The following is a 12,986-nucleotide window of genomic DNA, read 5'->3' on the forward strand; positions in this document are numbered from 1 at the left end:
ATTGCCCCTAACTGTTCCCCTGCTGGCCTGGTTGCCCCCTAACTGCTCCCCTGCTGGCCTGGTTGCCCCCTAACTTTTCCCTTGCTGGCCAGGTTGCCCCCTAACCACTCCCCTGCTGGCCTGGTTGCCCCCTAACTTTTCCCTTTCTGGCCAGGTTGCCCCCTAACCACTACCCTACTGGCCTGATCGCCCCCTAACTGCTCCCCTGCCTGCCTGTTCACCCCCTAACTGCCTCTGACTCGGCCTCCACACCCGGGACCCAGGCTCCCCTCCTCGGGCCGGCTGCAGGCACCCGGGACCCCGGGCGGCTTCCCCTGGGCCCCAGCCTTGTCAGGAAGGATGTCCAGAATGACGCCAGGAAGTCGTCCAGTCCGTCCGGTCTAATCAGCATACTACCCTTTTATCAGTACAGCCATATAATTAAATAGACATATTAGTGTGTGCTCTTCTCATAACTTTTCTAGAACGTTGCAAACCCGGTCCAAACTTAAAATGCATCACGTCATCTTAAACGACCGGACATCTCAGAGGCCACACGTTCCTCCGGCCGACGAACCGCCGCGGGCACGGGCCTGGGGGCGGAGGAGGTGGGCCCTGACTTAGCAGCCGTCCGTCCAAGAGAGGAAACGGGGGTGGAGGGGCCTCCTGCTGCCTGGACGGCGCGTCCCCCCAGGAGCAGCCGAGCCAGCCTCCTGCAGGCTTTGTGCCGCCTGTGAGTGAGTGAGTGGGTCAAGCACAGCTAGGGAGCCCCCCAGTCCAGGGCCAGGCAATGTTGGGGGGCCCCGCAGGCCGGGGCCAGGCCGTCCTGGGAACCCCCAGTCTGAGGCCAGCTAGTCCCGGGGGCCCCAAGTCCAGGGCTAGAGAGTCATGGGGGCCAGGTGCCTCCGGGGCCCCCCAATCTGGGCCCAGGCTGTCGGGCCGACGGGAGGTCCCAGGTCGGCTCCCGTGGCTGTGTGATGCCCCCCGTTTCTCATGATATAACCCAGGAACTGCGCTCACCGGCCAGGGTGCCATCAGCCTCCGGCCGCGCCCCGCCCGGCTTTGCACCCCATAAACCCTCCTCCGGCATCAAAGCCAAGCCTCGCCCACCCCACCGTGAAGGGCGGAAATGATCTCCCTCCTCCCTCTGCAGGGCGATGGGTCCCCTGCTTCGTTGGCATTTACAGCCCGGCGGGTGGCACCTGATGAGTGACAAGCCCAGGGGGTGTCTGCGGGCCCTGCCTCCGACACGTTCGTGCACCCCTGCCCGACCCCGTTCCGCTGGGCCTGGGGGCCGCCTGCTGCAGGGAATGGGGCGTCCTCTCCAGGGCTCCCCAGAGGCGAGCGGGAACAGGGGGTGGCGGGGACGTGTGCATGATGGAGAGGGGGGGCCCTGATCACGGGCGACACTGAGCTGCCCGTCGGGGGGGGGGGGGCGGGGATCCCGGGGTTGGGGCTGTTTGGGGACCAGCAATTGCTTTTTATTTTTATTTTTTTTTAAATATATTTTATTGATTTTTTTACAGAGAGGAAGGGGAGAAGGGATAGTGAGTCGGAAACATCGATGAGAGAGAAACATGGATCAGCCGCCTCCTGCGCGCCCCCCACTGGGGATGTGCCCGCAACCCAGGTGCATGCCCTTGGCCGGAATCGAACCCAGGACCCTTCAGTCCGCAGGCCGACGCTCTACCCACTGAGCCACCCCGGCCAGGGCTGGATTTCTTTATTTAAGAGTCCGGGTGGGAGGGAGAGAGACACATCGAGGCGAGAGAGAAACTTGGATGTGCCTCTGACCGCAAAGGGAGCCCATGAGCCTGGGGTGTGCGGGCCGGCGCGCTACCCACTGAGCCACCCCGGCCAGGGCTCGATTTCTTTATTTAAGAGTCCGGGTGGGAGGGAGAGAGACACATCGAGGCGAGAGAGAAACTTGGATGTGCCCCTGACCGCAAAGGGAGCCCATGAGCCTGGGGTGTGCGGGCCGACGCGCTACCCACTGAGCCACCCCGGCCAGGGCTCGATTTCTTTATTTAAGAGTCCGGGTGGGAGGGAGAGAGAGACACATCGAGGCGAGAGAGAAACTTGGATGTGCCCCTGACCGCAAAGGGAGCCCATGAGCCCGGGGTGTGCGGGCCGGCGCGCTACCCACTGAGCCACCCCGGCCAGGGCTCGATTTCTTTATTTAAGAGTCCGGGTGGGAGGGAGAGAGACACATCGAGGCGAGAGAGAAACTTGGATGTGCCCCTGACCGCAAAGGGAGCCCATGAGCCCGGGGTGTGTGGGCCGGCGCGCTACCCACTGAGCCACCCCGGCCAGGGCTCGATTTCTTTATTTAAGAGTCCGGGTGGTAGGGAGAGAGAGACACATCGAGGCGAGAGAGAAACTTGGATGTGCCCCTGACCGCAAAGGGAGCCCATGAGCCCGGGGTGTGCGGGCTGGCGCGATACCCACTGAGCCACCCCGGCCAGGGCTCGATTTCTTTATTTAAGAGTCCGGGTGGTAGGGAGAGAGAGACACATCGAGGCGAGAGAGAAACTTGGATGTGCCCCTGACCGCAAAGGGAGCCCATGAGCCCGGGGTGTGCGGGCTGGCGCGCTACCCACTGAGCCACCCCGGCCAGGGCTGGATTTCTTTATTTAAGAGTCAGGGTGGGAGGGAGAGAGAGACACATCGAGGCGAGAGAGAAACTTGGATGTGCCCCTGACCGCAAAGGGAGCCCATGAGCCCGGGGTGTGCGGGCCGGCGCGCTACCCACTGAGCCACCCCGGCCAGGGCTCGATTTCTTTATTTAAGAGTCCGGGTGGTAGGGAGAGAGACACATCGAGGCGAGAGAGAAACTTGGATGTGCCCCTGACCGCAAAGGGAGCCCATGAGCCCGGGGTGTGCGGGCCGGCGCGCTACCCACTGAGCCACCCCGGCCAGGGCTCGGTTTCTTTATTTAAGAGTCCGGGTGGGAGGGAGAGAGACACATCGAGGCGAGAGAGAAACTTGGATGTGCCCCTGACCGCAAAGGGAGCCCATGAGCCCGGGGTGTGCGGGCCGACGCGCTACCCACTGAGCCACCCCGGCCAGGGCTGGATTTCTTTATTTAAGAGTCCGGGTGGGAGGGAGAGAGACACATCGAGGCAAGAGAGAAACTTGGATGTGCCCCTGACCGCAAAGGGAGCCCATGAGCCCGGGGTGTGCGGGCCGGCGCGCTACCCACTGAGCCACCCCGGCCAGGGCTCGATTTCTTTATTTAAGCGTCAGGGTGGGAGGGAGAGAGACACATCGAGGCGAGAGAGAAACTTGGATGTGCCCCTGACCGCAAAGGGAGCCCATGAGCCCGGGGTGTGCGGGCCGACGCGCTACCCACTGAGCCACCCCGGCCAGGGCTGGATTTCTTTATTTAAGCGTCAGGGTGGGAGGGAGAGAGACACATCGAGGCGAGAGAGAAACTTGGATGTGCCCCTGACCGCAAAGGGAGCCCATGAGCCCGGGGTGTGCGGGCCGGCGCGCTACCCACTGAGCCACCCCGGCCAGGGCTCGATTTCTTTATTTAAGAGTCCGGGTGGGAGGGAGAGAGACACATGGAGGCGAGAGAGAAACTTGGATGTGCCCCTGACCGCAAAGGGAGCCCATGAGCCCGGGGTGTGCGGGCCGGCGCGCTACCCACTGAGCCACCCCGGCCAGGGCTCGATTTCTTTATTTAAGAGTCCGGGTGGGAGGGAGAGAGACACATCGAGGCGAGAGAGAAACTTGGATGTGCCCCTGACCGCAAAGGGAGCCCATGAGCCCGGGGTGTGCGGGCCGGCGCGCTACCCACTGAGCCACCCCGGCCAGGGCTGGATTTCTTTATTTAAGAGTCCGGGTGGGAGGGAGAGAGACACATCGAGGCGAGAGAGAAACTTGGATGTGCCCCTGACCGCAAAGGGAGCCCATGAGCCCGGGGTGTGCGGGCCGGCGCGCTACCCACTGAGCCACCCCGGCCAGGCCTGGATTTCTTTATTTAAGAGTCCGGGTGGGAGGGAGAGAGACACATCGAGGCGAGAGAGAAACTTGGATGTGCCCCTGACCGCAAAGGGAGCCCATGAGCCCGGGGTGTGCGGGCCGGCGCGCTACCCACTGAGCCACCCCGGCCAGGGCTCGATTTCTTTATTTAAGAGTCCGGGTGGGAGGGAGAGAGAGACACATCGAGGCGAGAGAGAAACTTGGATGTGCCCCTGACCGCAAAGGGAGCCCATGAGCCCGGGGTGTGCGGGCCGGCGCGCTACCCACTGAGCCACCCCGGCCAGGGCTCGATTTCTTTATTTAAGAGTCCGGGTGGGAGGGAGAGAGACACATCGAGGCGAGAGAGAAACTTGGATGTGCCCCTGACCGCAAAGGGAGCCCATGAGCCCGGGGTGTGCGGGCTGGCGCGCTACCCACTGAGCCACCCCGGCCAGGGCTGCCTCGGGGCGCAGGTGTGTTCGACGCCCCCCCCCGCCCCCCCAGGGGAACAGCTGCAGGAGCGGGTCCCGGACGCCGGGAACTGGACCCCCGATGACCCCCGCGTGGAGCCCGTGAGCCGCTGCCGTGCGCGCGAGGCCAGGCGGGTCCTCCGGTTCCACGCGCGACCCACGGGCAGGGCCGTGCGTGGGGGGACGAGCTTCTCCACCAGGATTCCCGGGTTCTTACGGCGCAAACCCGGCGGCCCCCCCCCACCCCGGGGGCAGAGAGGACCGCCCGGCCCCTCCCCTGCGTCCACACCCCAAGGACGGGGGGGGGGGGGGGGAGGGGTCTGGGGGGCGGGGGGCCTAGAGCCCCTCAGAGTCCAGCGGGGCGGGGCCTTCGCGAACACTTTGCTGCCTCTCCTGTGGCTCCCAGGGCCCTCCCAGCCCCCCACCCCCCGGGGTTCAGCCCCCCCCCAGGGTTCAGCCGAACCCCCCCCAGGGCTCAGCCCCACACCCCTAGGGCTCAGCCCCACACCCCTAGGGCTCAGCCCCACACCCCCAGGGCTCAGCCCCACACCCCCCAGGGCTCAGCACCCCCCCCCCCAGGGCTCAGCACCACCCCCCCAGGGCTCAGCCCCACCCCCCAGGGCTCAGCCCCACACCCCCAGGGCTCAGCCCCACACCCCAGGGCTCAGCACCCCCCCCCAGGGCTCAGCCCCACCCCCCCAGGGCTCAGCTCCACCCCCCCAGGGCTCAGCCCCACCCCCCCAGGGCTCAGCCCCACACCCCCAGAGCTCAGCCCCACACCCCAGGGCTCAGCACCCCCCCCCCCAGGGCTCAGCTCCACCCCCCCAGGGCTCAGCCCCACCCCCCTAGGGCTCAGCCCCACCCCCCCAGGGCTCAGCCCCACCCCCCCAGGGCTCAGCTCCACCCCCCTAGGGCTCAGCCCCACCCCCCCAGGGCTCAGCCCCACACCCCCAGGGCTCAGCCCCACCCCCCTAGGGCTCAGCCCCACCCCCCCAGGGCTCAGCCCCACCCCCCCAGGGCTCAGCCCCAACCCCCCAGAGCTCAGCCCCACCCCCCTAGGGCTCAGCCCCACCCCCCCAGGGCTCAGCCCCACACCCCCCCAGGGCTCAGCCCCACCCCCCTAGGGCTCAGCACCCCCTCCCAGGGCTCAGCACCCCCCCAGGGCTCAGCCCCACACCCCCAGGGCTCAGCCCCACACCCCAGGGCTCAGCCCCACCCCCCCAGGGCTCAGCCCCACCCCCCCAGGGCTCAGCACCCCCCCCAGGGCTCAGCCCCACCCCCCCAGGGCTCAGCACCCCCCTCAGGGCTCAGCCCCACACCCCCCAGGGCTCAGCCCCACACCCCCCAGGGCTCAGCCCCACCCCCAGGGCTCAGCCCCACCCCCCCAGGGCTCAGCCCCACCCCCAGGGCTCAGCCCCACCCCCCTAGGGCTCAGCCCCACCCCCCTAGGGCTCAGCCCCACCCCCCCAGGGCTCAACCCACCCCCCCAGGGCTCAACCCACCCCCCCAGGGCTCAGCCCCACCCCCCCAGGGCTCAACCCACCCCCCCAGGGCTCAGCCCCACCCCCCCAGGGCTCTGCCCCACCCCCCAGGGCTCAGCCCCACCCCCCAGGGCTCAGCCCCACACCCCAGGGCTCAGCCCCACACCCCCAGGGCTCAGCCCCACCCCCCAGGGCTCAGCCCCACCCCCCCAGGGCTCAGCCCCACCCCCCAGGGCTCAGCCCCACCCCCCAGGGCTCAACCCACCCCCCCAGGGCTCAGCCCCACACCCCCAGGGCTCAGCCCCACACCCCCAGAGCTCAGCCCCACCCTCAGGGCTCAGCCCCACACCCCCCAGGGCTCAGCCCCCCCACCCAGGGCTCAGCACCCACACCCAGGGCTCAGCCCCACACCCCCAGGGCTCAGCCCCACACCCCAGGGCTCAGCCCCACACCCCCAGGGCTCAGCCCCACCCCCCTAGGGCTCAGCCCCACCCCCCTAGGGCTCAGCCCCACCCCCCAGGGCTCAACCCACCCCCCCAGGGCTCAGCCCCACACCCCCAGGGCTCAGCCCCACACCCCCAGGGCTCAGCACCCCCCCCCAGGGCTCAGCCCCACACCCCCAGGGCTCAGTACACCCCCCAGGGCTCAGCCCCACACCCCCAGGGCTCAGCCCCACACCCCCAGGGCTCAGCACCCCCCCCCCAGGGCTCAGCCCCACACCCCCAGGGCTCAGTACACCCCCCAGGGCTCAGCCCCACACCCGCAGGGCTCAGCACCCCCCCCCACCCCCCCGGCTCAGCCCCACACCCCCAGGGCTCAGCACCCCCCCCAGGGCTCAGCCCCACACTCCCAGGGCTCAGTACCCCCCCCAGGTCCAGCACCCTCTTCCCAGGGCTCAGCCCACCCTCCCAGGGCTCAGCACCCTCTTCCCAGGGCTCAGCCCCACCCCCTCCCCCAGGGCCCTGCACCCCCACCCGCGGCTCGCTCAGCCCTGGCTGGGCCTCTCGGGCGATTTCCCGATTTCACGCCGGGCTGAAAGGCAGGGCTGTTCCCCGGGGACCTGAAAGGCTGCTTTGTCAGCAGGTGGGGGGTGCGGGAGGCCTGCCTTCTGGGGGCGCATCCGTCTGTCCTCCCTCCCGCCTGGGTCCCCTCACGGGAGGGGGGAGGGAGGGAGGGACACAGAGCGGGGCCTGTTTCAGGGGCCCTCCCCCTCCCCCCTTCCCGCCCCCCTCCCCGCCCTGCAGGGCTGCCCACCGCCCGATGCCCACCCATCAGTCTCCCAGAGCCCCGCCCCCTCCCTGCTGCTGGCTGCGGTCTCACCTGCTGCTCAGACAACAACATAAAAATAATAATAATAATAAAACAACAGGTTTAATCGGCAGGTGCCCGCCCGGGAATCCACCCGGGGACCGTCGGGTGCAGGGACGCCCCTCAAATCAGCGTCAGCTTGCTTTTTAATGTATTTTTTTATTGATTTCAGAGAGGAAGGGAGAGGGAGAGAGCGAGATAGAAACCTCAATGACGAGAGAGAATCATCCATCAGCCGCCTCCTGCACGCCCCCCACTGGGGATGGAGCCCGCAACCCGGGCCTGTGTCCTTGACCGGGACTCGAACCCGTGACCACCTGGCTCGTAAGCTGACGGTCGCCCACGCTAACCGGGCACCCGTGTCAGAGTCGTCTGCCGCCCACGACGGCTGCCCGGGGGCCAGCGCGGCTGCAGGGAGTCCAGCCGTCTCATGAGGACTGACCTTCCTCCAGAGGCCACGGGGCTGAGCCGGGTGCCCCCGGGGCAGCCACCGGCAGCTGGCACGCTCGGCCCCTGAGCCTGTCTGCCGGTGCCCCACCTGCCGGGGGGACACATCAATGAAAGTATTTTTTTTTTAAACAGAAACAGTACAGAGAGGGACGGAGGGATGCCTGTAACAGAGTCGGAGAACCAGGCCCGGGCCGTGGGGACGCGTGTCAGCCAGAGGCGGCGGCCTTGCGGCCACACTGCGCGATCCAAGGAGCAGGACGGGAGTGGGGGGCGGGGGGGTCCAACGGGCAGCCCCAGAGGGCGCCATCCCCCTGACATCCCCCCCGCCCGCCCCCCTGTCACACAGCTCCGTGACCATGCCCACTCCTCCTCCTGGCATCGCCGGGACCCGACACCGTCCTGGGCACACAGTAGGTGCGCAGGAAACGCGCAAGGCGTGAGAGAAGGAGGAGACTCGAAACCGTCACTCATGTGCAGCTGGGAAGCCGCGGCTGTTTCCAGGGGAGATGGCCGGGGGGCGCCAGGCTGTTGACCAGAGCGGCTGTGGCCCTCGGGGATCATGCAGCGAAGTCCCTTTGGCCTCGGCCTTGAGGGGAATGACCTCCTGGCCGCTGTGGCCCCAGGCCCTGCCCGCCCGCACTTGCACCTACAGCCCCAGGGCCGGAGCTGATGCAGCCCGCCGCCCCCGGCCGGGAACCTGAGCCCTGGGTCTGCAGGAGGAGGTCTGAGAAGACGGTCACATACCACAGCAAAGGCTGTTTATACCCAGAGAGCGCGCTGTCCGGCCCAAAGCCCTCACCAGGCCGAGAGGCCGTGCCTGCGCCCGGAGACGCACGGAATCCACGGGGCCCGCCCAGGCCCGACCCCGCCCGGCACAGAGAGCCGCGTCCGGCACCAGAGAATCAGGCCGCTCTGATCTTCTGCCGAACCCTCGCCAGGCTGGGGGCGGGATCCGTGTCCTTCCCCGGCACGCGAGCAGGACGGACGCTCCTGGCTTCCTGCAGTATCTGCCCTGACCCACCCGCGGCTCCTTGCGAGGCGCCAGGCCAGGAGGCCATCTCCCCGGCCCATCTCCCCGGCCGGCCAGGGTGCCCTGGCTCCCCGTGGGGGCTGCGGGCAGAGCTGGTGGCTGCCAGGGCCCCGGCCGGGGAGGAGCCTGCAACCCGGGCCTGTGCCCTGACCGGGATCGAACCCTGACCGCCTGGTTCCTAGGCCGACGCTCACCCCCTGAGCCAGGCCGGCGGGCACGGGGTCCTCCAACTCCCGTCTGTGTTCCCGGGGCCGCCGGCTCTTGGTGAGGGACGGGGTCCGAGGTGGCGAGACGTCCAGCTCACGGATGAGGCCGCACACTTGGCGTCCCCTCTCCCCAGAGCATGGGGGGCGCGGGGGGGTGCTCCGTGCCCGCGGCGCCGGAGAAAGGCAGGGCCCCGGACCCGGGCGCAGGACACTGTGCTCACTGAGGCAGACAAACGCGTGAAAGGGGCGTTTGGTTCCCACAGTGCCCCCCCCCACATCTCTGGGCAGGGGCGGGGGGAGCGAGGGTTACCCCGAGTGCAGGCTCTTCGCTCACACAGGACGGGACAATGCACTGCCCTGGGATGCGAAACGCAGCACCCAGGCGGGCCCTCCCCGGGAGCCAGGCACACACACCCCACTCCGTCCCCCCGCCCAGCGCGGGGCCTGGGTCCCCCGTCTTTTGTGCATTTGCTTTCTCTTGGGAAACAGCTCCGGCAGCGGCAGCCACCCAAGTTCAATCAACTTCTCAGCGGGAGAGCCAGCGGCCGGCCAAGGGCCAGCTTCAGGCAGGCCTGTGGGGACACACATGGGGCCAGGGACGGCCGGGAGGCCCCCTGCCCCCTGGACCATGCCCCGTGCAGACCCACAGCCCCCTGCCCCCTGGACCGCGCCCCGTGCAGACCCACAGCCCCCTGCCCCCTGGACCATGCCCCGTGCAGGCCCACAGCCCCCTGCCCCCTGGACGGCACCCCGTGCAGGCCCACAGCCCCCTGCCCCCTGGACCATGCCCCGTGCAGGCCCACAGCCCCCTGCCCCCTGGACGGTGCCCCGTGCAGACCCACAGCCCCCTGCCCCCTGGACCATGCCCCGTGCAGGCCCACAGCCCTCTGACCCCTGGACCATGCCCCGTGCAGGCGTGCGAGAGGCTGACTGGCCACGTCTGCAGGTGCTGATGCCTGACCCTCCCCAGCTGTCCTGGCCAAGCGTCCAGCTCCCGGACAGAGCGCTCCCCGTGGGAGACCCGGCCAGGATTCCGTGCCTGCTGTGGCCCGAATGAAACGCGTGCTGTTTAATGAGGCCACGCTGGGGGACCCCGCATTCCGACCCCAGCCTGCTCTCCTGCGCGCCCCGCTCGTGCCCCACGTCCTGCCAGCCTGCGGCTGCGCCCGGGGAAGGGAGGCCTGGGGGTCACGGAAATCACCCTCGTCGCTGCCCCTGAGGCGCTGGAGATAGGGGAGGGGGGTCTTTGGAGAATGAACTCGCCCCCCCCCCCCCGCCCCCGCCACCGGCTCTGAGCTCTGAAAGGCGCCCTGCAGAGCGGCCCCTTCATTATCTGCCGTGAAAGCCCGCCCCCCGACCGACCGGCTCCTGGGGACTGAAGGTCTGTGAGGACCAGGCCGACCCCGGGCGCCCGGCGCTGCAGGCGGACAAAAGCCACTCGCCCTCGTGCCTGGACCCCGTTTCATCCCACAAATCCGCACCCTATCCCCGTTTTCGTGGCATTTCCCGGCTTCTGAGCCCGGTCACAGCCTACGTGCCCAGGGTCGCCCCGGCTCCCCGCAGTCAGGGGTGATGCCCACGGGGATGCCGGTCACTGGTGCAAAGTGGGTTTCGCACCCCAGGGGATGAACTATTCGCCCCATTCGGTGAGTTTCCTGCAAGGAGCTCTCTCTCCCGGTTCCACCAACGTAACCAGCCCCGGACGACCATTGGCCCCGAGGGCTCCGCCTATGAAATAACTGGTCATTCGCCAACGGTAGCAACACGGTGGACGGGAGCCCAGCTGGTGTGGCTTGGCGACTGAGCGCCGACCAAGGACCCAGGAGGTCAGGGTTCGATTCCCAGTCAAGGGCACAGGCCCGGGTTGTGGGCTCGACCCCCAGTGTGGGGCGTGCAGGAGGCGGCCGATCCGTGATTCTCTATCCTCATGGATGTCTCTCTCTCTCTCTCTCTCTCTCTCTCTCTCTCTCTCTCTCTCTCTCTCTCTCGCTCTCCCTTCTGTGCAGAAATCAATGAAAATATTTTTTAAAAATCTGACGGGCAAGAGGTGCTAATGAACACGAGCTTTCCTTGCAGTCGGCTACAGAGAGTCTGTGAGAGTCGGATAAACCGGGGTCGGAGGGTGCCTTCCGACAGGGAACGCACCCGTGATTTCGATGGGCGGTTTCCTGGCATCGCCAGCCCCGTTTTCCCGCCCCCTCCCTTCGCGGGAGACGTGGTGCCCCTGGGCCCTGTCGACGGACCCCCGGCTGCTGCCACGTGAGCCAGGGAGCATCACAGCAAACACAGACCCCCAAGAGCCACGGTGGGGTGCCTTCCCGGGGCCTGAGCCTCCCCCTGAGTGCCCCAGGAGGCCGCCCAGATGTTCACCCCAGCACAGCCCGCCCTCCCCGGCTCTCCACCGAGCCGCCAGGAGCGCGACGAGGAGGTTGGCCCTGTGGCCGCCGAGAACCCAACGCCCGCTGAGATCAGAGCGACAGGCCAGGCACCGGCCCGGCCGTAACCGCGGCTTTTCCACACGTCTCCCCGCAGCCCAATGGGAAGCAACGTCAAGGGAGTGAGTCACGACCCCTGAAAGGAGAAGGAAGGGCAGGCGTGCACCCCAGGGCCCAGCCGGCTGTCACCCAGACAACCACCATCCGTGCCCGGGTTGCAGGGAACAGCATGTTAGAGGCGAAACCGGGCCTGGCGGGCGTGGCTCGGTGGCTGAGTCGACCCGTGAACCAGGAGGTCAGGGTTCGATTCCTGCCCGGGGCCCAGGCCCGGGTTGTGGGGCTCGATCCCCAGTGGGGGGCGTGCAGGAGGCGGCCGAGCCATGATTCTCTCTCATCATGGGTGTTTCTCTCTCTCTCTCTCCCCGTCTCTGAAATCAATAAAAGTCTATTTTTTTAAAATATTGACAGAATAAAGAGGAAATATAAGGCACATGGGTCTTGATTTCAGCGGTGGCTACACTAGTTGCAGCTGCACCTGTGATAAACCCCACAGACGTGTGTGTGTGTGTGTGTGTGTGTGTGTGAGAGAGAGAGAGAGAGAGAGAGAGAGCGCGTGCGTGTGTGCACGTTGCACCAGCATCAATTTTGTGCTTCCGTCGCGTCCTACAAAAGCCTCACGTGTAACGGCCGGTGGGCGCCGGGCGAAGGGTGCCTGCCTTCTCTCTCTGCCACGTCGGCGACTCCCTGGGACTCTGTCATTTTTGCGAAATCGGCCGCTTTTTAGGGAACCCCGGCACGCACGCACGTACCTTGGAGCACTGCTTGTGACTCTGGCACCAGTCCAGGGAGCCGTTGCTCTGCAACGAGAGAAAGACACGTCGGCAGGTTACAGGGCCGCCCGGCGGGACCCGCACGTGTGGCCGTGGGTGCGAGGGGCGTTTTGAAAGATCTGCACCGACAGGAGCCGGACGCTGGCTTCCTGGGACGTTTCTCTCTCCCTAAACCGGTAAGTGGGGCCCGGGGGCGTGGGTCCGTGGCTGAGCGTCGGCGAGCGAGGAACCAGGAGGTCCCGGGTTCGATTCCCGCTCCAGGGCACACGCCCGGGTTGCGGGCTCCGTCCCCGATAGGGGGCGTGCAGGAGGCGGCCGGTCCATGGTTCTCTCCCATCATGGGTGTTTCTCTCTCTCTCCCTCTCCCTCTCCCTTCCTCCGAGCGCGGAGCGCAGACCCGCAGGACGATGGGCCGCAGACAGCTCCTGCCTACAGAGATTTGGGCCAAGTCAGGAGCTGGGCGCCCTGCGGCTCCTCATCTCACGCGGCTCACAGCGCGGGCGAGCGGCGCAGCCGGGCCTCAGGTGAAAAGCCGCCTCTCCCCGTTAGAGGAGGGGTGACAGGAGCCGGGGCCCAGGTTGCAAAGGACGACACCTCCTGGGTGAGGCGGCAGGAACGATCGAAATCACACACACACACACAGACCACGTCACGTGGCCTGGCGCCCGCTCAATAGCAAACAAGTGTTAGGACAAAGGCAGAGGGGTTAGGGGCGATCAGGCCTGCAGGGGGGAGCAGTTAGGGGCGATCAGGCTGGCATGGGAGAGCAGTTAGGGGCGATCAGGCCTGCAGGGGGGAGCAGTTAGGGGCGATCAGGCTGGCATGGGAGAG

At 67.4% G+C, this 12,986-nt stretch overlaps 1 protein-coding gene across 3 annotated transcripts in view; it reads right to left on the bottom strand.

Annotated features, from left to right (window-relative positions):
* LOC308512219 (anosmin-1-like) overlaps positions 1-12,986 on the bottom strand; it is a gene marked incomplete at its 5' end in the record, with an annotated part of 62,219 nt that overhangs the window by 31,426 nt on the left and 17,807 nt on the right. For all 3 annotated transcript variants that reach the window (XR_013995469.1, XM_081082020.1, XM_081082021.1), the window contains one exon: positions 12,135-12,182. Coding sequence is in view for 2 of the 3 variants with exons in the window: in XM_081082020.1 (XP_080938146.1) it covers positions 12,135-12,182 (48 nt within the window). The remainder of the gene's footprint in view (positions 1-12,134; positions 12,183-12,986) is intronic.

The sequence above is a fragment of the Myotis nattereri genome, assembly GCF_964212035.1.
Source record: "Myotis nattereri genome assembly, chromosome: Y".
NCBI classification, from domain to species: domain Eukaryota; kingdom Metazoa; phylum Chordata; class Mammalia; order Chiroptera; family Vespertilionidae; genus Myotis; species Myotis nattereri.